Source organism: Melanerpes formicivorus, unplaced genomic scaffold (assembly GCF_026170545.1).
Source record: "Melanerpes formicivorus ecotype bairdi unplaced genomic scaffold, bMelFor1.0.p_v2 SCAF_27, whole genome shotgun sequence".
Lineage (NCBI taxonomy): Eukaryota > Metazoa > Chordata > Aves > Piciformes > Picidae > Melanerpes > Melanerpes formicivorus.
The window spans coordinates 9,204,724-9,228,178 of NW_027142379.1; the positions used below are offsets into that span (position 1 = coordinate 9,204,724).

The following is a 23,455-nucleotide window of genomic DNA, read 5'->3' on the forward strand; positions in this document are numbered from 1 at the left end:
TGAAGGGAGGTTGTAGCCAGGTGGGGGTTGGTCTCTTCTCCCAGACAACCAGCACCTGAACAAGAGGACACAGTCTCAAGCTGCACCAGGGGAAGTTTAGGCTGGAGGTGAGGAGAAAGTTCTTCACTAAGAGAGTCATTCATCATTGGAATGTGCTGCCCACGGAGGTGGTGGAGTCGCCATCCCTGGAGGTGTCCAAGAGGGGACTGGACATGGCACTTGGTGCCATGGTTTAGTCATGAGGTCTGTGGTGACAGGTTGGACTTGGTGATCTTTGAGGTCTCTTCCAACCTTGGTGATTGTGTGATATACACTCACTAGTCTCACAAAGTCTGTCAAAGGACACTTTTTAAAAGAATACTCAGTTAACACAGAAAAGTTTCTCTTCTTTACACCTATGGACCTTTGAATCTCATTGCACCTAGAGTCAGCATCTAAAGGTTTTACCAGTCTTGGTTACATTCCCAAGAGCTCTCAAAAATATTCTCAGCCAGCTTTTAGGATGCACCCTGACCAACAAGATCTCGAGTGTATTATCGAGTTGGAGAGATGTGTCATTATCTTCCTTTACTGAGAATTCAATGAAGTTGAAGGAAGTTTACTGAGGTGTCTGCTCTGGAGCATAACCTGCAGTCCTGTAGTAGAGAACTCAAGAAAATAGTTAAATTTAAAAGGAGAAAGTTAATTCACACAGCTAGCTGGTGTTTGGCAAGCCATACTCTGCTTCTTTTGGGGGAGGTGGGGAATTTTTTCTCCCTTCTGGTACCAGTTTATTGAAAATTCCCTCTGAATTTCACTCCAGTTCTACTCCACTTGTAAACACTCATATTCCACTCCATTTGTAAATGTTTGCTTACTTGTTGGACTAGAAAGTGTTCCTGTTTCAGCGTGGAAGAGAAAAGGAAAGAGCCTTGCCTCTCTACCTTCAGGTTTTCTTCTTTCTTTTTAATTTGAAATGCAAAAGGTCATGCACGGCGAGATGCTGGGGATGTATTAATGCAAGGGAATGAATCAAAATGGGAAGACCTGACTCTGAACATTTCTAAAGTTTAATTTATTTAAACCACTGCCAAAAAAGTAACATTTTTTTCCCCTTGACATTATTCTCCAATTCATACTTAAGTATGTCTTTTATAATTCTGAAAGGCAAAACAGCCAGCAATACATCAAAATGAACGCTGCAGTTTCAGATATTCCATCTCCCTATTTTACAAGCCACAACAATATTACTGAACAGGAAAGGAGCTGGCTTCCTTCAACAGCCTCCTATTCACATTGGGCAGGAAAATATATATTCCTGCACCAGGAGAACATTCAAATATTTACAGTTTGGGAACTCCTGCATGACTGGAGACAAAGGAGAAGGAGCCAGCAATGCTTTAGAACAGTGCTTCATTGAGGGGAATCTCACACCATTCCATATTTCACTGGTGGTTCTAAGGAGGAAAAAGAAATAATAAACCTGCTTCTGGCACTGTTGGATAATCAATAGCTTGCATTAAATTTTTTTGGCATACCTAAAGCAGTCATGTATTCATTCTATAAATATGCACAAATAATGTCTCAAGGGGTGCCCCCCCCCAAGTATTTCCTCCATTAGGACTCCAAACTGTTTACTCTTGTATTCTAGAAAATAAGCTATTGGTTCTGCTAACAGTAGTAGCCAGGGAGGGAAAAGAAAGAGGGGGAGGGAAAAATCAATCAATGGAAGAGTAGTAACTCAGCATTAATTTTACTTCAATTAGAGTGAAGCAGTTGGAGTGAGCAAAGTGTGAATGAGCACAAAGCTGAAACTCAAAGTCTGTGATATCAGGAAACAGCAAGATGAATTGTGTTGCCCAGGCTGGATCAAAGACTACCAGGAAAAAAGCCATGAGCTCTGCCTGCAGCCATGGAAGCCTAGGCCATGAAGGGAGTCTGCCTAAGGCAGACAGCTAGCAAGTTAGAGAGCAACTAAGCATGAAGATTTTTTTGCTCTTGCACCTGTCCCCATGAACATTAAAATAAAAAGCAAAGCCCTGCATCTCTGCAGATTCCCAGAGACAAAACCCTTCCCCTGATGCTTTTCTCTCCTCCTTCAAATTGGGAGTTTCCAGAAGTGGTAGGAAGCTATACTGACATAACTCATGTCAGAGTGCAAAGGGTAGAGGACTGGGTCTTCATGTGTTCCATAACATGGAAGGAAGAGAAATTCTGAACTTCCTCCCAGGTCTTGCATTTCTGAGTCTGTGGCACTCTGGATCCTTCTTGTCACGTAAAGATCACCAATTTTAAAATCAGTACAATTTTGCCAATCAAAATCTGACATCCACTATTTTTTCCTGGGGAACTCTGGATGAGCAGGGATACAAACCAAATCATAAACCCAGAACTGAAGGAAAAAAGATGAGATAAGGGGAGAAACTGTATTTTCTCCCCGGTTTAAAATCTGCCAGATAAAACTTAGCACATTTATTTGTATTGCCTTTCATGAGAATAATCCTTCTTTCCCTGCAGAGAATAGTTTAACAAAAATCATTTTCATTTCAGAACCAAGCACCATGTCAAATGTAAGCAAAATAAATGTTAAAACAATTGCTTCTCTCCAGGCCACAGACCGCATATGTTTTCTAGCAGAGGCTATCAAGCTTCCTTACAAAGGTCAACTTTCAGTGGTATTTAAACTCACTGATTATTATTAATAGCCAATGACTTATCCCATGGTGCTTTTTCAGAATGTGAGAGCCTTGCACAGCAGGAACTGAGTGCCACACAGGATACATCTTATGCACCTTGCAGGTGGAAGGCTCAGCTGGCTTTAAGGGCAACAAGGCTGGGGAGAGGCCTTGAGCACAAGCCCTATGAGAAGAGGCTGAGGGAGCTAGGATTGTTTAGCCTGGAGAAGAGGAGGCTCAGGGGAGACCTTATTGCTACCTGAAGGGAGGTTGTAGCCAGGAGGGGGTTGGTCTCTTCTCCCAGGCAACCAGCACCAGAACAAGAGGACACAGTCTCAAGCTGTGCCAGGGGAAGTTTAGGCTGGAGGGGGAGGAGAAAGTTCTTCACTGAGTCATTTGTCATCGGAATGTGCTGCCCAGGGAGGTGGTGGAGTCACCATCCCTGGAGGTGTTCAAGAAGGGATTGGACGTGGCACTTGGTGCCATGGTCTAGTCACGAGGTCTGTGGTGACAGGTTGCACTTGATGATCTTTGAGGTTCCAACCTTAGTGATACTGTGGCTTTCCACTAAGAGCCCATGAGCTTGCCCAGGACCCAGGATGAACACCTTATAGCTAAAGAGCAGGCTGCTGCACCTCTGCAGCCACCCTGTCAAGCCAGCCAGCTATAAGCACAGCTGATCACAACAGCTAAACAGCTACCTTTGGCTTGCAGCATGGACAGAGCATCAGTTGTTCAGTCTGTTGCTAAGATATCAAATCATAACCTCAGTTTGGTTGGAAAGAGCCTTTAAAATCATCAAGTCTACCCATTAACCGAACACTAACAAGTCCACTAAACCACGTCCCTAAGTGCCACAACTACATAACTTTTAACCAGCTCCAAGGATGGTGACTCAACCACTTCCCTGGGCAGCCTGTTCCAGGGCTTGGCAACCCTTTCAGGGAAGAAATTGTTCATAATGCCCACCCTAAATTCCCCAGCACAACTTAAGGTGGTTTGCTCTTGTCCTAACACTTCCAAACCACAATTCTCTCCACTCATTTAGTATTCAAATAGTTATTTACAGGTTTATTGTTACTATATAAAACCCCACACTTTTCCCTGCAATTCACAGCTTTCTGAAGAGGTTAGATACACAACAAAATTCTAGTACTGACTGTTCAGGTGTTAATTATTTAGTTGTTTTTCACCACAGAAATTCTGCTGCTCTCTAGCTGCTCAGAACAGTTCCAATCCTAAAATTACTTGAAAACACTAATATAATAACTTGTAGAGCTGCTTTATTTTTCTTCCACATGCAGGTTAACTGAAATGAAGGGAATCAAAGGCAGTACAGCCTGTTCCAGCCAGCACCAGAAAAAGTCACAGAACCTGTCATTTTGAACAGAATCATACCGTGATCGCTGGTGACTGCGCAAAGAAAGACTCAAAACCAAGACACAGCAGGCACCAATACCTTAAAACCACTATTAAAATGTAAGATATGTCTTTAAAGTGTTCAGTGATCATTTTCAGGATCAATTAGACGAATCTGCCTCCATGTACATCCGTGCAAAGGATCAGAAAAGAATGACTGGTAGGGGGGGGAAAAGCAAAGGGAACACAGAAGCACCTCCCATGAGTCTGAAAAAAATAAGTTGTCATGTTCATTTAAGAGGAATGCAGAGGAAGTCAGAGACATTCTAAACAATAACTTGGCTGCTGGTAGCTGCCATGTGCCCAGCATTCCAGATATAAATCCTAACACCTTTACAGTCTGTATAAGATTTCCCCAAAGAAAACAACAGGGTCAAGACACAGAAAGAGGAAGGACACATCCTGAAAAACCTCTTCCAGCCTAACGCTTTCTTTGTCCTCATTCTGTTCTCTCTTCAGCTATTTTCACTTTCAAAAGAAGATAAATAATTACACTTCCTCACTGCTGTGTATCTCTCAGAGAATTAATCAGCTTGTTAATAAACTCTGGAGTTGCCTGAGGTGGCCACACACAGCCATTAAAATGTAGAGCAAAGCTGAACCTATCATAGCTTTGATAAAACACAGAGCAAGCAACACTGATTATTTACCAGACCACTGATAAGGTCTTCCTCCTCAAACAGAAAAATCTCATCAGTAAGAACTGATCATACACTTTATTCATTGCTCTAAAACTCCATTTTAAAATGCCAAACGTGTTTGCCTGTTACTGAATCCCATTTTGCCCTTGGACCACATGAACATTAATGCTCAAAATGTCCCATTGGAGTTTTAGTCTGTTTATTTAACCTTCCTATGTATCTAGGAGATATCCATAAAAATCAAAGGCTGTGTCAGCTAAAAGCACTTTATTACCTAATGCTTTTGAAAAGGCAGCACCTTCCTGGCTGTTTGAAGAGAACTGGAGGATTTCTGTCTTTGTCTTCTTTTAGAGGAATCATTTTTTTGCCTTCCATCCCAACTTTAACACAACAATTAGCCACCATCATTAAAATACAAGTGACAGAGTGAACAGCTGCAGATTGTTCATAACCTCTGGTAAATCTGCTCGACAACATAGTAGTGCTACATCCCATCATCCCTACTCCAGTGAAATCAAACCATCTGAAGCTGGTAGGACATGGGAGCTTGTTGCTGAGGCACCATGCTGCAGTAGTAGCTGCAATGCACTTAACAGAAATAGAATTAATTGTCATCCTCTGCAGAGCTGATCCATTAGCACTTGTGTGTGAGGCTGTGATAAAAAAAGGAGACATCACTGGTAATGCTGAGGCTTATCTTCTCCCATAGGAATACCTCTGAGTGTTCTTATATTAGGAAAGCTTTTACACCCTCTGAAACAGTACATAGATACCCATTTTTGTTTCACACGCTTCTGTGTTCCACATCTTTATAAGTATTGCTTTAAAGGAAAGGTCAATGGCAAAAGCCTACAGGTACATTCAATATCTGGCAGACATTTCAAAGAGCCAAGACGAGCCCGAGTCTAACAACTTGAGTGAGCCTAAAAACAAAGGCCAAATGCATGTGATGAAAAAGAAAACACCCAAAAAAAACGCCACAAAAGACCCCATTATACCACCAAAACATCCAGCAGGGTGTTCCAGTTAATAAGAATTCCAACTAAGAAAAATTTAATAATAGGAAAAAGAACCCCATGCAAACCCAGCCAGCCAAACTCACCCAATTCTTTTCAATGCATTAGATCTGCCATTGAATAACCATTTATTTAGAATAAACCAAACCAGGTTGGAAGAGACCTTCAAGATCATCGTGTCCAACCTATCAATCAATCCAGCCCACCTAAACAACGGCACCAAGCACCCCATCAAGTCTCCTCCTGAACACCTCCAGTGACGGCAACTCCACTACCTCCCCAGGCAGCCCATTCCAATGGGCAATCACTCTCTCTGTATAGAACTTCTTGCTGCCTTCTTTCTATCAAAGAAAAATGAGCACGAATGACTCCAACTCCATATTGCCTTCCTCATCTTTCACTTCTGAATTTCTATTATTAGGCAGATACAAAAAAACCCAATCTCCAAGTATCATCAAATGCAAGTTTTGATTAATGTAGGTAGCATCCTCATATGTCTAACCTACCCTTCATGTATTTAACCTATGCTAAAGAACCTGGAGGTAGGTTAATATCCTGACCAGTCCCTGCCTATGATTAGTATTACCAATTTTCTACATCAATAATAATAATAATAGATTCCAGATATGTCTATTGAAGAACTCCTCTGTGCTGTAGGCATTACAAGACAGAATAAAAGAAGAACCACTTAAAAACATAAAACAGTAACAGGAAGGTAAGGAGTTAACAGGTTTTGTAGAATCAGAGAATCAATAAGGTTGAAAAAAGACCTCAAAGATCATCAAGTCCAACCTGTCACCACAGACCTCATGACTACTAACCCATGGCACCAAGTGCCGCGACCAATCCCCTCTTGAACACCTCCAGGGATGGTGCCTCCACCACCTCCCTGGGCAGCACATTCCAATGGCTAACAACTCTCTCTGGGAAGAACTTTCTCCTCACGTTGAGCCTAAACTTTCCCTGGTGCAGGTTGAGAGTGTGTCATCACAAACCTGTTGGAGGTTTCAGAAGCATTGGTGCAGCACACATGAACTTTTTCTTTACAAAAAAAAAGTTCCACAAGGCCTTCCACCAGTTGCTTAGAAAATTTGCACTGGTAAGTCACAAAGAGCAGCTGCATTAATAGGTGCCCAAGAACAAGAATGTCTAAAGTGAAGTGGTACCATTTGCTAATGGCAACAAGAGACATACACCTAAAAGTGAAGGCAAGGCTACAGGCTCTTGGTATCCTCACCAAACAAGTGATAAAATATTAAACAGAATTTAGTGCTGCTATGTGCAAAATGTACAGAGTGGGCAAAACTTTTATTATCTGTCACTCAACAAATAAGTTCTACTGGTACTGTGGAAAATTCAGCTCTATTTTCAAGGTTGATCAGAACAAGAAAGGAAATAGTGCATGGTAGTGCTTCGTGAAGATGCTGAAGGAGAAAGCAGTTTTATACTTAACAGTCATTAGTAGCTGTGACAAACCAGATGTGAAGACAGATTAGTGCTACAGCCTCTCTGATAAATTGGAGACACTCAAATTATTCAGGGAAAAAGAAAAATCTCATTAAATCTTACAGATAGATGAGTATAAAATCCAGTGTTTTTCTTCTTGACACAGCCAGAAGCCTGTAGAACCATGGCCACACTTCACCTCTACCTAGCTGACCTCCTCTTTCCTCCTTCTTCCTATCACTACCATAAAACATCTTCTGGCCCAAATGCATGACCAGGATCTTGTCCTCACCATGCTCATCCCCACAGTGACACCAAAATGACACAAAGAAGTCACCTTTCAAGCCCATCTACAATTAAATCATAGCAGCTGACTTAGAGTTAAGCTGTCAGGAGAAGGAAAAACAGGTCCTCCCTAAACCATTTCTCAGCAGCCACAGCACATCCTCCTGAGTCAACTGCACTCAGAAGGGCAGAGAGGAAAGGATACAGTCCCTTATGCTTCACCTCCTCATGGAGCAGAATGTGCAGCACAGATTGAGCTGCTCTCAGACTTGAGAGCCACTGAAACAGCAAGCACTAGGGAAAAAAAAATAAAGTGCTAGTTAGGATCACCTGGGATGCTGTTTAAAGAGCAGCACCCTGATGTGTACATACATATGCACAGCTCCTCTTCTCCCTTCTGCTAAGTACAGCCTTTGCTAATGAGTATGGTGGGGCAAGCACAGAGTAGCCAGAAGATCATCTTTGATGGTACAAGGGGCTCTACCCACTAATTCCTTAGGCTGCCTGGCATCAATCACTTTGCAGCTGCAGGATGACTCTAGCTGTACTTACTCTCCTCTGGCTTCCCCTCTCTCTTCATCCTGCTCATAAAAGTCTAAACCGAGGTTAATCAGCAGCCCCTGGCTTCAAAATCCTGCTTCAGGCCAGAAATAAAAGCCCGGTTTGCCCTCAGTGAATTACTTCAGTAGTTTTCTCCCTCGGGATTAGTTAACATTAGCATAAGATGTTCATTTGGCTGGTAACCTAAAAGTGTTATCTTAAGAGATTGCTGCTGCCATCTACTGACAGCTTCCACTATAAACAAAACAAAACTATAAACCACTGAAACAGGACGTATTCTAAAATGAGACACACTGATCCAACAGAAAAGCCCAGCATGCACAAACCTGCAGCCAGGCTGCATCATCTAGCCAAGAGAATACTAAAGCAGGAGCAACACTTCATAGAGGACACAGACCCCTTTCAAGAAAGGAAGAGTTTAGCAACAGTATCATGAAAATCTGGTTTACTGCCTTAGACAGAAGTAATGCAGCCCACTGGCTTTGGGGGTGTGTTTGGTCTATTGGGTTTTTCCAGTAAAAAGCAGGAGATCCTTCCCCTAACTACTAGTCACCCAGCACTGAAGAATTGCAGGTATACACTATTCTAAAGAGCAGTCTTCAACTTTCTTTCACATTTCAGACTAACACAATCAAAGTGCCAGTTCTGTGCTTGGCTTGGCACAGTTTTATCCTTTCTAAAGGGCTCCTCCCTGGAATGAGTTGTGAAGTGACACAATTTCCGAGCCCAAGCAGCTCTTCCAGCTACCACTGGATTCATAGATTATGGCAGGCATGGCATCTTCATGTAGCACGGTAACTCACAGGTATTGTTACTCTTCCTCCACCCCAAGGCTTCTTTCAGGCATTAACATCTCATATTCAGTAACTGCCAAGTACTTCACCACAGTCTACTCATCTAGATACTGCTACACACTGTCCACTCAGCACTTGCGCCCAGTTTCAAAGCCTTTGTCCTTTCCCAGTACTGCTATCAGGTCTTCCCTCACCAAAACCAAACAGCTGTAAGAGTAATCTAAAAACTGCAGCTTGCATTGCAAAAATTGCCACCCAAGCCTCCCAAAATAGCTACAGAAGCAGACAGTCCTGATCTTGCAAACTGATCTCAAACAGTGAATGCCTACTCAGCCCCAGGACTCTCTCGGCAGCCATGCGTAAAGCTACTCAACAAAAACATCTGCCAGACCCAACACGCTTTGAGAACCACCACAGGGTTCACTGCAGCACCAAGTACACCAACAGCCAACAAACCAAGGCAGAACCACACAGGAATGTTCTGTAACCTTCTGTTAAACACAGCTATCCACACAATTATCTATTCTAAACAAGATTGGGGGTTGATTACTGCCTATTATGTTACTGTAGCATATACAATTCCATATATTATGCAACCTTAGCGATTGCTGCAGGAATAGTGGAGAGCCCAACCAACTATAAAAAGGGGAAAAAAAGGAATAAAAATAAACCCTAGCTAATCCCATTAGGTAACACTTTCAAATTCAGTGATTTGCCCAGATTAAATGTTTATAAATATATTACCAGAGTGTTTACAGAAGCAGATCAAGGACCACAGGACCTTATGATATTATCCACTGCATAGATACAGCTCTTAAATGTTAAATCACAAGTAAGACCCCACCCCCCCACAAAAAAAAAAACCAAAAATATGTGAGAATAGAATAGAATACCAGACCACGTTGGATGAGACCTTATTTCTTGTAAGCATCAGAGCAAAGAAGAGTTGTAAGGGCAGAAGTTAGAGAGGAATAATGAGATTACACTTAGTGCCTTGTTTTAGTACTTCCTTGTTGGTTTCACAGATCTATGAAAGGAGGAACTGTGTGCTAGACACAGCTCAGAATGAGAACAGGTAGCATACTGGAGACTGGGGGTCTTCACAATGAAAACAGAGCTAACAAAAGGAAGGATCGAAGAGCCAGATGCAAAGAACAGAGTAGCAGTCAACACACAAATGTCTAGGAAAATTATTTGTGCAAGAGCTCTAACAGATACAACAAAAATCTCATCTTCCCCCACGATCAGAAGAAAGATATTTCCCTAAAAGAAAATGCAAAATAATATTGTATCAGTGCAGAGTTTTTGATGAGAGAGAGAGAGAGAGAGATGATCTGTCTTAAAAAGGATCTGCAAAAGGCAGACATAGCCTGAACATGAATAGAAACACATTCCTGTTAAAAGCAATGCTAAAACTGGTAGGAGCAGCAGGAAGAGAAATGATGTTTGCTTCAGCCATCAAAAGCAATAGGAGGAAGAACTTGACAGGAAAGATTAAGCAGCTGTTTGATTCCTGCTGAAATTGAATTCACAGCTAAATGCACAGGAAGAGGTCTCTCAAAGGTAAGATGAAAGCCTAGTTTGGACAAACAGGTATTGAGGCAGAGCTCGATGCAATTCAGTACTAAGGAATATGCAGGGTTAAGTTACATTTTTCTCATGTAGCCTTCAGGTCTAGGTACAGCACATCATGAATGCCCCAAAAGAATAAGGAAGAAGTTGAGAATGAGCAGAAGAGTTAGGAGGTGACCTAGCCTTGGAAGCAGCAGACAGTTGCATGAACAAAAGTGATGCTTCTTAGCCCTCATTGAGAAAAGACTATTCAAAGATTAGTATATACAGTTCTATAGAGCACAAAGGCATAGCAAAGGGACTGGGAAGGGCACTGGCATAAAAATGCAGTGGGTGACACCATAAACAAAGTAGTAATAAGCTCTTTGATATCTGAAGTCTATGAGCACAGCTGGGGAAGCAGGCAGGTGAAGGATTAGGTAGGCATGCAACAGGAAGGATTGAAGCATGCTTCTGCACGCTTTTAGGAAAAGCTAAAGAAAGAGGAAAACATTATGGAACAAGTTAAGTGAGAGATGAACACAGACAAGAAAATCAGGAGACAGAATGGAGTTATCAAAGCCAGCAGAGGTGATAGGAAAGGTCTGCTTCTGACAGTAGTGGAAGAGAAGGGAGGGCTTCGCTATCCAGAGAGCAAGTCAATAACATCTGGAGGGAGGAAGGAGAAGCAGCAAGATAAGCGAGGGAATCAAAGATGGCAAAAAGCAGTAGGGCTTGCCAGGATCCGGTTAAGGTGGGGGGACGGCAATGGGGGAAGAGAGAGAAAATCTTTCAGTTCATAGTAAAAATAGGAGCAAATAGTTATTAATTGGTTATAAATTGCATTTTCAAGTACTGCTGGAATGTAGATTGCACATATACCTCCATGGCACTGCACCTTGCAGTGCCCTTGCTGCCCCAAAGAGATGTGCTTTCTGATGCCATTTGGCTTATAGTGTTCTGCAGGACTCCTAAAATATAAGGGTCTGGGTCAGCACTACAACTATTTCAGAGGATCAGCCAGCAACAAAATCAAGGGTTATGCTTGTCTACTTGCTGTTGTGCCTCAGTTACCCCCAATAACTGCATGGTTCCCACATGATGTCGTCATGAGCTATGTGAAAACAGCAGCTTCCTTCCTCTTAACACTCTACATCATGCATAGTGGGGGTTTAAGGCTATAATCTTCCACACTTAGCTAGCAAAGGGTTCTCTACATAGCATTCTTCCAATCTAATGTGGCTAAAACCACAGACAGCTTGAAAAAAACCACACACACCCCCACTGTTTAAATTAAGGTAGGCACAAAAATAAGCATTCCAAACTTTAACATACAGCATAAAGAGTAATACAACTGGTTAAACAAAAAATAACCCAGTGTTACTAAGGGACTTTAAACATATAGTAGATATTACACTGACTTGTATGAATGACTCCAGTAACAGGACACAATACCTTACTAAGGCAGATTAAAAACCCCCACATGGCAACAGCTCTTTTCTCAACACAGTCCAATTCTTTTGAGTTCTCAGGTGAACGCTGCCTAATATTTACGTTCTGTATATGTAGATGTGTGGAATTGTACATGCATATTTAAATCTCCTTCCAATATTGAGAGGACAGCCAAGATCTTAGCTGAACACAGGCAGAAGTGAATGCAGGTCAGGGCTGAGAATGCTCAGAATCACACTAAGACTTTTAGTCTATTTAAGGGGTGATACAGCTTCTAGATCTGCCGAGGCTATGGTTTGGTCATTGGCTGCTTCTTTCTCCATTTAGCTCACTTGCTTCTGTGAATCAAAATCTTATCAACACAGCAACAACTTACTGAAGGAATATTATATTACAGAGATTCACTTACCTACTTCTCAGCTTACAGACGTTGCAAAACATGATCATAACTGCACGTAATATTTAGCCAAAAACCCTATCAGCAACGACATTCAATCCCCAAACCACGCTACACAGTGCAGCAACACTTACTCTGGCTGCTCAGACCTGAAAGTGATACAGAGCAGGCTCTAGAAAATTGAAATCACTGCTGAGAAATGGTTTATAAAAAGTACATCCTTAGCCAGAAGAGACTTTTATTTCAAGATACCCTGGAGAGATCACTGACTTACAGAATGCTAAACCACACACAGAGGGGAAAACTCATGGTCCAACAGACCAGAAAAGGCTCCACAGCTTCAATGTAAATAAAACAACCCCACTCTGTAAGAATATTTAAAAGATATCAAACTGGAAAGAAAAACGTGGAAGCTATGCTGGAATGCTGAAAATGCATTGTGTGTGCCTGCCCTGCTGCAGAGATTCATTGATACCTTCTCTCTTTTTTATCGTAGAGCTTACATAGGACTATGCCATAAAAAAATGAGTAACATTTTCACACATCAAAACCTCAGAAGTGTGTCATTATGATATTATTTCTTCCTTCTGTGTGGTTCTCTGGTTATTGATTTATGAGTCAGACTGAAATCTTGGAGGCTTTTTTGCCAGCTGTTAATAATACATTGCTCTTGTGATAAACGCTGTAAGAACATCTCTTATGTTAAGCCTTCACAAACATTACAAGAAAGCTTGTGACTGTTGACAGCACAACCATTTAGATTTGCTCATTTATCTTGTCTGCAAAAATCTTCAGCCTAACAATGCATTTGGTTTAAAGGAAAGGTAAATTCATTACAAAAGGCCTCAGAACATTCACCACCTTTTACTGAACTCTCTCTGGCATTAGATGTATTAGAGTGCTCCAGTTTACACCCCAGTCAAGTCTGGCATTTCTCCAACGTGAACTTCCTGGGTTTAGGGGCTTTGCAAACACAAAACAAAAATATGGATACACTACACTACAAACATGCCATACAGATTTGCTACCACAACATAGAAGCACAGAATGGCTTAGGTTGGAATGGATTTCAGAGATCATCTACTCCAACACCTCTCAGCTAGACTTGGTTGCCCAAGGCCTCATCAAATCTGGCCTTAAACACCTGCACAGAAGGGGCACCCACAACCACTCTGGGCAACTTATTCCAGTATCTCGCCACCCTCATACTGGGGAACTTCTTTGGTCTAACCCTACTCTCCCTCAGCTACAAAACATTCCCCCTTGCCGTGTCCCTCTGCAGCCTTCCTGTAGGCTCCTTTCAGGTATTGGAAAGCAGCTATATGGTCCCCCAGAGTCTTCTCTGCTCCAGGCTGAACAGCCCCAGCTCCCTCAGCCTATCCTCACAGCAGTGGTGCTTCAGCCCTTCAGTCATCCTGGCAGCCCTCCTCTGGGCTCAATCCAACAGTTTTATGTCTCTCCTGTGATGTGGTCACCAGAACTGGACACAGCATTCAAGGTGGGAGTCTCACAACAGCAGAGGAAAGGGGAAGAGTCACCTCTCTTGACCTGCTGCATTGTTTAGATTAGAGCAAAAGAGGTGGGTTTATAATTTTATGTGTGAAATATGACTGCTAATTTAAACTACTTTCAGCCCTCCTCACAGCTTTTATTTTAAATACAGTCACTCATAAAAAGTAAACTTCTTTCCTTCTACACGATGATTTTTTTTAATCAATATACCATAAAACTCTTAAAAGGCAACACTGCACACACCAAAGCAGCAGGAGTTTATTGAGCTAGTGCATGAACAAACTGACCTGATGGATTGAGCAGTTACCTCCACAGGATCATTAAACCACAAACGAAGACAGATTTACACAATAGACACTAATGACTCTCCTCAAGAATCCACCACAGACTATTGATCAAAAATCCATTAAGAAATAAATTTCTTAAATACATACTCACAAATAAATAGGAATGTCAACATGTTTACTCAATAAAACAGAATGGGCCCTCTGGAGCTATTACTGAGAAACAAAAAACATAATTGCATTCTTTAAGCATATCTTTTCATGGGGTGGATTGCAAAGTCATTTACCAAACCGGCTAAGTATCAGCATTACCATTTGGGAATATTAGTGCATGGGAAAACGAACCCTAGATGGCTTAGGAAGCTCCTGCCTTTACTTCAGTAGCAATCACTCCAAATTCAAACACACCCAGCAAACAACAGTTTGAGGTTTTTAACCACAGATGGAGGATATTGAAGAAATCCAGCCCTGAACTGGCACAGGGATTAAAAGAGATCGAGAAAGGTTAAAAGTAGTCTGCTTACTTGGTTCTGGGAAACTAAAAGAACCCCAAACACACAAAACACCGAGAAAACAAAGCAGAAAGTTCTTCTGAAGGACCTAGGAACAGCAATCAAGGAAACAGCACGTCATTTGATGTAGAAATATGCACTGATCTTTTACCAACAAAAAAAAAAGATCAAAACCCCCAAACACCCATTGCTATAAATTCTGATCTGTAATTAAAAGCAAAACCAGCACATAGCACTGCAACCCCCAAAGAGATCTGCAACTTCTAATCAGAAATCCCCTTCCACATCAACAAACAAAGGCCCTTAAGTATAGGATACTTATTACATGCAGTAGCAACTGTTGCCCAGCAATTCTCCTCCCCATTTTGTACTCACGTAAGTACTGGAAGGAAGTACCTGTGAGGCTGGAAAGGGGGAGAATCTAAGTAAATAGCCCACACACTAAAGGTGAGGCACATTTCACTTTCTGGTTCCAGACTTTAATCATTTTGTAGGCACCACTGAATAATAGTACTGAAATAGTTTGAACTAGTATCCATAACAATTGCTCCAAAGTTAGCACCATGTGAAACTTTACTCTCATCACACATGGCTTCCCAGGAAAAATTCAGGCTTGACCTAGGAAAAAAGAATTAGTTTATTGCCAACTAAAATAAACCTAGATGGTGAGAAACAAAGACAAAGCAGCTATCTCCCATCTGCCACATTCCCAAGGCTCAACTCAGTCATCCATTCTCAAATCCTCTATCTCCTCCTCCTCTCCACATCACCAGCACAGAGGGGATGGGAAATGGTACAACACTCAGTCCATAACAGTTCTTCTCTGCTTCTTTCCCCTCCTGTTTTTTGCCTGCTCCAGCAAGAGGTTCTCCCATGGGCTGCAACCATTAAAGACCTGCTACAACATGGTTCTTCTAGGAGAGCCTGCTCTCATGTAGCTTGCCCAGGTGCTCCAAATCATTCAGGGCACACCTGACTTCAGGTGCTCCATTATAGTCTCCTCCACAGGCTGCAGGGGTCTATCTGCTCCCAAAGCAGATAAAATCCTTCCTCTCCTTCTGTGATCCTGGTGTTTTTAGGACTGCTTCTCACGCTTCTTCACTGCTCTGTAGCATTTTGCTGTTTCTTAGATACATTTTCCCAGAGGCACTACTGGCTCTGCTGCTGGGCACAGATGTGTCCTGGAGTGACTCTGCTGCAGAGCCTCTGACCTTTTCTCACAGAGGCCAATTCTGCAGACCGCTAGCTACTGTAACTTTGCCACCTACAGCAAAGGAAAAAACAAACCTCCCCACCAACCCACAAAAAACCAACACACAAACAAAACCCAAACCCACCACCCCTCAACCCCCCCCCCCCCCCCAAACCACCCAACTACTCAAGCCACACAAAACCACACACACCCCACACTGTTTCACTAACAGTAGCATATGCCTCAGGCCTAAAGCAGATCCACTTTTTAGCCTACTCCAAGTCTAAAATGTCCAACTCTGCTTCTAGACCAAGGGAAATGAGTGTCCTCAAGATGCCTAATAGGTTATTCTGATATGTCTACAGATGATCAGGTGGAGGTTTTTCCCCTTCTCTGAAAGTGTACTGCTCCACTACTTAAGATTTACAGCACAGATAAGTTGGGAAGCATCCTTTACAATTTCCTAGATAAGATTCTTATACAAGTGGTATAATTTATGTCTATTTGGACTAGAAGGAGAGTCTGTCATTAAGCTATAAGCATTTGTATATGCAGACATGCACATGCTCTGACAGCAATTAATAAATAGCAGCAAATCAGTCTTCATTTCATGACAGTGACTTCTGGAGTTAACTGTTCAGCATTCAGATGAGCTTCTAAAACATCAGAGTTACTTTTCTTCTGTGTCAAGCCTAAGACAAGTCAGATTCCGGCAACAAAAATAGGAACATGGCTTCATCAGCACTGCTCTGGGCACATCCTTCACACACCACATTACTTGAATTAGCAAAAGTTTGAGCAAGATATTAAAAGCCACCCCCCAAAAAAAAAGGCAATTCTGTTTATTAGGATGCTTAGTAAATTTCATGATAAATCTCTTTTTGGTTATTATACTGGCAAACTACAATCCCCAAATTCAAACTATGATTTTCTGTGTCAAGAATCTGCTTCAGATGGGATGTTTATTCATTTCTAGAGTGGGGGGGGAGGGAACCAGGAGAAAAAAAAAATTACATGTAGGTTATTCTCCCTCTCTGTGCTCACAGCACACAAATTGCTCTGGTTTTACTTAGTATGCCTATAAATTGCATCCTTTGAAAGAGAGATTTGAAATTCAAGAGAGATCTGTCTTTGTCAGTGACGCTGTCCTCTAGAGTACCCAACAGATGAAGCCTCTGAAAATGACCATTCCACAAATTCCTGGGATATAAGGTGACTGGGAAGAGATACATCATTTAGTTAGATCCATTGTAAGACATTGCCCTTTAATCACTCAGTGGTCTCCGCTCTGAGCCTAGTAAATTGTGACATTTTAAACCCAAGCATCCACTTATTCTCACCGCACTTGGGTTCGTTTGAGTTTTTCTGACTTCAATTCCCAAGTTTTCCTCTCACTGTGACTTCCATAACTTCAGCAAATTTCAAAAGCTAATTTAAGCAAGGAAATCAGAAGAAGATGCTGTTTTCTAGCACTGACCTAGACACAGACATAAAAAAAAAAACCCCATCCATTACACCGTGTAAAAGTATAGATGTTGAAAAGTATAGATGTTTGATAGATGTTGGATTCGCCTTGTGCAATGCTTTCAGGACCAGATGTAAGCAGGCAAAGACGTTTGTTAGGTTACACAGCAAAGTTATACAGCCTGTCAGAAGGCACAAGTGTCACCTCTCAGCGGGTCATTTTCTACTGGCATATGTGTAATTAAGGCATACAATAGGCCCAAATAACAAAACAACATTCCAACACATCCAACCAAATTCTGCCAAGCTTCTCTCCTTCAGTTACAAGGTGTTTACACTACCCTCAGAGTCAAAGACAAAACACAGCCCTCTCTAATTCCAGCAAAGGCAAATCTTCCCTGTAGTCCTCCAAAGCCATCCGAAAACAACCCTGTTCCAACAAAACCGGTTCAGTCACACCACAAATTTTCACTAGGGATTCCCACTTATTTACAGCAAACCCAAGTTGTCTCAGTTAGAAGCCATTCATTTGTCTCAGCCTCTAAGTTCCTCAAAATACAGCTTTGTATTTCAACAGCCTGAGTAGACCAAGCAGGTTGGTTGATTCCATCTGTCTGCACCTCATCTGCACATGAAAAAAAAAAAGAGCAAAACAAAACAAACCACAAAGAAACCACACACAAAAAAAAAACAAACCACCAAACACTGTATGAACCTGAGTAAAGTAAACCCTCTGGCATAGTAACATTGTCTAAGCTTCCAGAGACTGACATTTGATTTCAGCTAAACTCTCCTACTCCTCTCTTCACAGCTGCAAAGTTGCTCAAAATATTTTCTGAAACTGTTTTACAAAATGCCAGAGGCTTCCATGAGAATAGGATGAATGTGGAGTAGAACAGACTAGTTTGAAACCTGAAATCGTTTACTCAAAGAGCTTTCTGTAAGTCATACAGCAGGACAATAATGAGAATGTGACAGAGGGGTGGCCATGAGCTCGCTTTCACCTACCTAGAACTTTCTGGTCCTTTCACCACCCAGGGAATGCAGCCATATGAAACTCAAGGCAGAGAAACCTTTACATCATACTGTCTCATTTTGTTTGCATACACACAGAAATCTCATCACATGCTCCTGAGCAGTGCTTTGAAAGCAAATACTGCTTTAGAAGTGTACCATATGTGCACATTCATCACTGTATTAAAGTAAGCCACTATATCACACTGAAAAATCTTTCAAACAAAACACACAATCTGTCAGGCAGTGCTATCATTTCTGCCCAACTGCTGCTCCACGCAGTATAAAAACATCCCAGGAGCCAATTATAAAATGCTTGCTGTTAACAGGTAAGTATCTCAAACTTCATACTACTCCCTAATTCTCCAGGGCTATTTCCCAGCCAATCCAGGCAGCTACAGAAGCAGCTTTCATATTATAGTCAGGAAAGACTGAGGGAGCTGGGGTTGCTCAGCCTGGAGAAGAGGAGACTCAGGGGTGACCTTATCACTCTCTACAACTACGTGAAGGGAGGTTGTAGACAGGTGGATGTTGGTCTCTTCTCCCAGGCACCCAGTACCTGAACAAGAGGACACAGTCTCAGGCTGCGCCAGGGGAGGTTCAGGTTGGATGTTAGGAAGAAGTTCTATACAGAAAGAGTGATCGCCCATTGGAATGGGCTGCCCAGGGAGGTGGTGGAGTCGCCATCATTGGAGGCGTTCAGGAGGAGACTTGATGGGGTACTTGGTGCCATGGGTTAGTTGTTCAGGTGGGTTGGATTGGTTGATGGGTTGGACGCGATGATCTTGAAGGTCTCTTCCAACCTGGTTTGGTTTATTCTAAATAAAGGTTTATTCTAAATAAATATCAGATAGAAAAGGTTAAGAAAAAGGAGTAACTCCACATTCGATGCCTGTTCTTTCCAGAGGATGAGTGGCCTCAACTCAATGCCAATGACAGAAGAGGGAACTCAGCAGCTCCTGCAAAACCCCCAGGTCAGGGACAGGCCCTATTTTAAGAGATCCTTCATTTTAGGCATGCAATTGCTTTTTCCAACAAAAGAAGAAGAAAAACAACACCGCTCTTCATAACAAATTGAGTTACAAAACCATGCTAAAGAATTATGGCAGGGGTCTGAAACTGCATCTTAGTCATTACCATAATACGTCACTTAGTGTGAGCTTTTGCTTTTGTTGTTCCAGGGGATTTGATGGAGTAATTCTGGATTTGGACATATGTATGTTGTGAGCAGAACCTGGCCATAGACTGTTTGTGATTCAGCTAAAGGTTGGTTGATACCATGAAGAATACCTCGTATTGTGAAATGCAAACACTGAATTTTTTTCATCTCTGCCATTCCAGTAACAGTGATTTTTATTATTGCTGGGTTTTGCTCCTAAAAGCACAATGACAAGAGCTATCATGAAAACACATTACTCAGGTTGTCCCAGATTAGACTAACAGATGAAGAAAAGCAGTTTGAAAGCGAATTACCTTATTTTTCATCAGAAAAAGCAGATTTCCTTTCAGCCGGCACCATCGCTCTCTCGGTTCTGCATGCAAAGAAGTAAGAGATTAATAAAAACAACCCTTCCCCATTAAATGCTTCTTAAAGAAGATGCATTAGTTATAAAGGTCAGAAAAGAAAATCATTAACAACCAAAAGCAGCCAGCTTCACCGGGCATCTGCCTATGTGCTACATGCTGTTAAATGCCAAGTAACTTCCCAGAAGGTTTCTTCTACTCTGCCGCTGACAGCATTGGTGACTGCAGCACACGCTCAGTGTTTTCCCTGCTTTTCTCCCTTTTCCTCACATGGGAGCAGAGACAGCCACTTCAGCACGGCAGGGCTTTTGCTTCCAGCATTTCAAGAGATGAAATGCAATCCTTGTTAAGACCCAAAACCATTTACTATTCCACTTGATTAGAACCATGTTATTCTGGATTTACATTTTTCAGAAAAGGAAAAGGAAGAAAAAGAGAGAGAGAGAGCAAATGAGACCTAAATATTTACAGTTGCTTTGCTACTACTATTTTAGGATATGCTAGAAGTGCTTAACCAAAGGGAATAGCAACATATTTGTGCTTACACACACAGGCAGGCACGTTATTAAAGTTTTAAGAACAGGGAATGTTGTAGAACTTTAGGGTTGGTGAGTGGGTGAAAAAGCTTGGAAAATTGTTCTTCCTAAACTTGCCCTTTCTAAAATGGCACCCTTTCCGTTTTTCACAAAGCACTTGTGTCTGTGTGTGTCTATCTGTCTATATCTTTAAGTATAGATAAATACATACACCTGTTACAGACATAAAAAGATACAGGTTCCTCAGAAAAAAAAGGGGGAAAGGTAATCTCTCTATGTGACTTTTTAACAGAGGAAGGGACAGTTTTGCTCAAGATGTGCTCTTTCTTTTTGAGAGGGCATGTGCAACCCCAGGTCTCCATACAGCAGCCAGCCTTGAATTGCTAGGGAGCTGGAAGAACAGCTGTACCCTAAGGTCGTGTCATTCCCCAGCTGCCTCTGTGCAGCTCTTGGAATTCCCTCAAAGCTGGCCAACACTAGAGACATAATATTGACCGGGGGGAAGCTGTGTTACAGTAAATAGAATTCTCTCTTCCCCTTGGTAATTTCAATTAAGATGTTTCAACAGGCAACATTTGAAAATCAGAACAGCTTTTTCCCCGCAAGAAAGAAGGTTTCACAGAATCACAGAATGTTAGAGGTTGGAAGGGATGTCAAAAGATCATCTAGTCCAACCTCCCTGCCAGAGCAGGATCACCTAGAGTAGGTCACACAGGAATGCAAGCAGGTGGGTTTTGAATGTCTGCAGAGAAGGAGACTTCACAACCTCTCTGAGCAGCCTGCTCCAGGACTCTGTCACACCTACAGTGAGAAAGGTTTTCTTTATGTTTATATGGAACCTCCTCTGCTCCAGCTTGCACCTGCTGCCCCTTGTCCTATCATTGGATGTCACTGAGAAGAGACTGGCTCCTGACACTCACTCTTCACATCTTTATAAACATGAATGAGGCCACCTCTCAGTCTCCTCCAAGCTAGAGACCCAGCTCCCTCAGCCTGTCCTCAACAGGGACATGTAACACTCCCTTCATCATCTTTGTGGTTCTGCACTGGTCTTTCCCAAGCAGTTCCCCGAGGTCCCTCTTGAGCTGAGACACAGTATTTCAGATGCAGCCTCACCAGGGCAGAGTAGAAGGGGAGAAAAACTTCTCTCAACCTACTAACAACACCCCTTTTAATCCACCTCAGGATGCCATTGGCCATCTGTGGCCACAAGGGCTCATGCTGGCTCACGGGGAAAGACATTTTGACTTCTTCTCTCAAAGAGTCATAACCAGATGGCTGAGAGCCAGTAGGATTTAATGGGCAACAGGAACATCCTACATATTCATAGTTCAATACCTTCTTTGAATCTGCCACCCAAATTGCCCATGATACCAGGCTAGATGAATGTTTGGGTTGTCTCTGGTCACCCTAAGCTTTTCAGTAGCAATATTAACACTCAATGCATTCCTAAGTGAAGAAAAAAAAATTCCTCATAAACATCAGATAGTCACTGGACAGGGCTTAATATACAGCCTACAAAGAGGACACAGGGAAAGAATCCTGCCAAGGAAGCCTAAAGTGGTCAGAAGAGGATGCTGGACAGAAGTACTCTGTCCAGAAAGTTTGCTGCATCCTCTGCAGGCAAAGGAAAAGGTATGAAATATTCCAAAAGCATGGCACAAAATGTTATGAGCCCCTTATCATAACTGAGCCTGTGCTGGTGTGGGATTTGGTTTGTTTCTAATAAAATAAAGGTAAATACAATCACAATGAAGATCAGCTGGGACAAGTGAAAATAAAACATTTGCTGTTGCTGAAATTATTGCATTAGGAGAGATTTTACAGCTAAACAGGAGCTATTTCCGAACAGCTACCAAGGGAACAGACATTTATTCAAGCTTACATGAAATTGAAAGACATTTAAAATACGATCATAAAAGCCTTCAGAAACCCACAAAGGAGGTGGGAAGTGAGACATGGAAAATGTAGAATGACAAAAGAATACAGTTTTGGGGGGTGGATCCCGAGGAACTGGATATCCAAACCTTCCAACACAGCAACTCATGACTGGCAACCAGCAGTCAATAGCAGTGAAAACAAAACAATCTTTGTCTACAGGAAAAAATAATCATACTGTTAAGGACTGAGTACTGTTTCTCAGGTATGTGACAAAGAAGATTTGGAAACTTGAGCAAACCAAAGAGCTGGCTTCAGATTTCTTTATTTAGAAAGGTATTTAGCACCTCTCAAGCATCAGCAATGAAGAAAACCGAAAAGTCCGAGGTGTATGCGATTAGTGAAACGGTAAGCTGACAACTGCAGAAAGCATGCACATCAGCCACGGGGAGTTTTCACTGCAAGTCATTTTTACCTATTAATTTTTCATCACCAACCACTCTGCAAATCTTCAGTTTTCCTTCCTTGTCAAAACAACCCGATGGTCGCCTGGCCAGTGCGGCCAGATCTTTAGCATTGAATCTCATGGGGTTGCCAGGCAAGAGGTTGAAGATGAGTAAGAGATGAAGGAGGATTATGATGATGAGAGCTATTTTGTTGAAGCTGAAGAAAATCTAGGCAGCAGGTATGAAGGCCAACTGAAATATTAAAAACACAAAAGAAAATAAGTGATGCTGGTGCTTACTGTGATTGCCACTCTGTTGTGCATTCCAAACATCCTACTTCCTTTCGTGGTTTGGGATTAGTGTAAGTAATAAAGAATGCCCCCAAGGTTACATAGGTGATAACATCTCCCCACACACCTCCTAAGACGACTGTAGTTTTTCTCACCAGTGTCTCTATAACCTCATGCAGAAGCTGTAATTTTATGCAGCATTTCCCTAGTTTATCAATACTCTAAAAACATACTTAGGCTAGAGGCATACACATAACCCAGAAGCCTTTGTTCTTCAGAGGACAGCACTGATACCTTTATCTGATGGAGAACTGTAGCTCTTCATTCCTGATCAAGTTTCAATCAAGCTTTGAGCAAGAGGACAAATTGTACCTTCTGCACTCTATCTTTCTGTGGGTCCCTTCATCCCTACTTTTCCTTTATACTTGCTTGCTTTGCTCAGGTTTGTCTCTCAATCGCTGACTGCATGGCAATGATGAAAGCAGATCATATGAAACATGCACCTATGATACATGGCCCAGCCATAAACAATGTTTAGAAGACAAATCTCCAAGTAATTATTTCCTTCTAGGATGATGCTACAATTC

At 42.0% G+C, this 23,455-nt stretch overlaps 1 protein-coding gene across 3 annotated transcripts in view; it reads right to left on the reverse strand.

Annotated features, from left to right (window-relative positions):
• INPP4B (inositol polyphosphate-4-phosphatase type II B) overlaps positions 1–23,455 on the reverse strand; it is a 339,838-nt gene that overhangs the window by 275,022 nt on the left and 41,361 nt on the right. For all 3 annotated transcript variants that reach the window (XM_068154053.1, XM_068154054.1, XM_068154052.1), the window contains exon 2: positions 19,668–19,726. In XM_068154053.1, coding sequence (XP_068010154.1) covers positions 19,668–19,679 — 12 coding nt within the window. In that variant the 5' untranslated portion in view covers positions 19,680–19,726. The remainder of the gene's footprint in view (positions 1–19,667; positions 19,727–23,455) is intronic.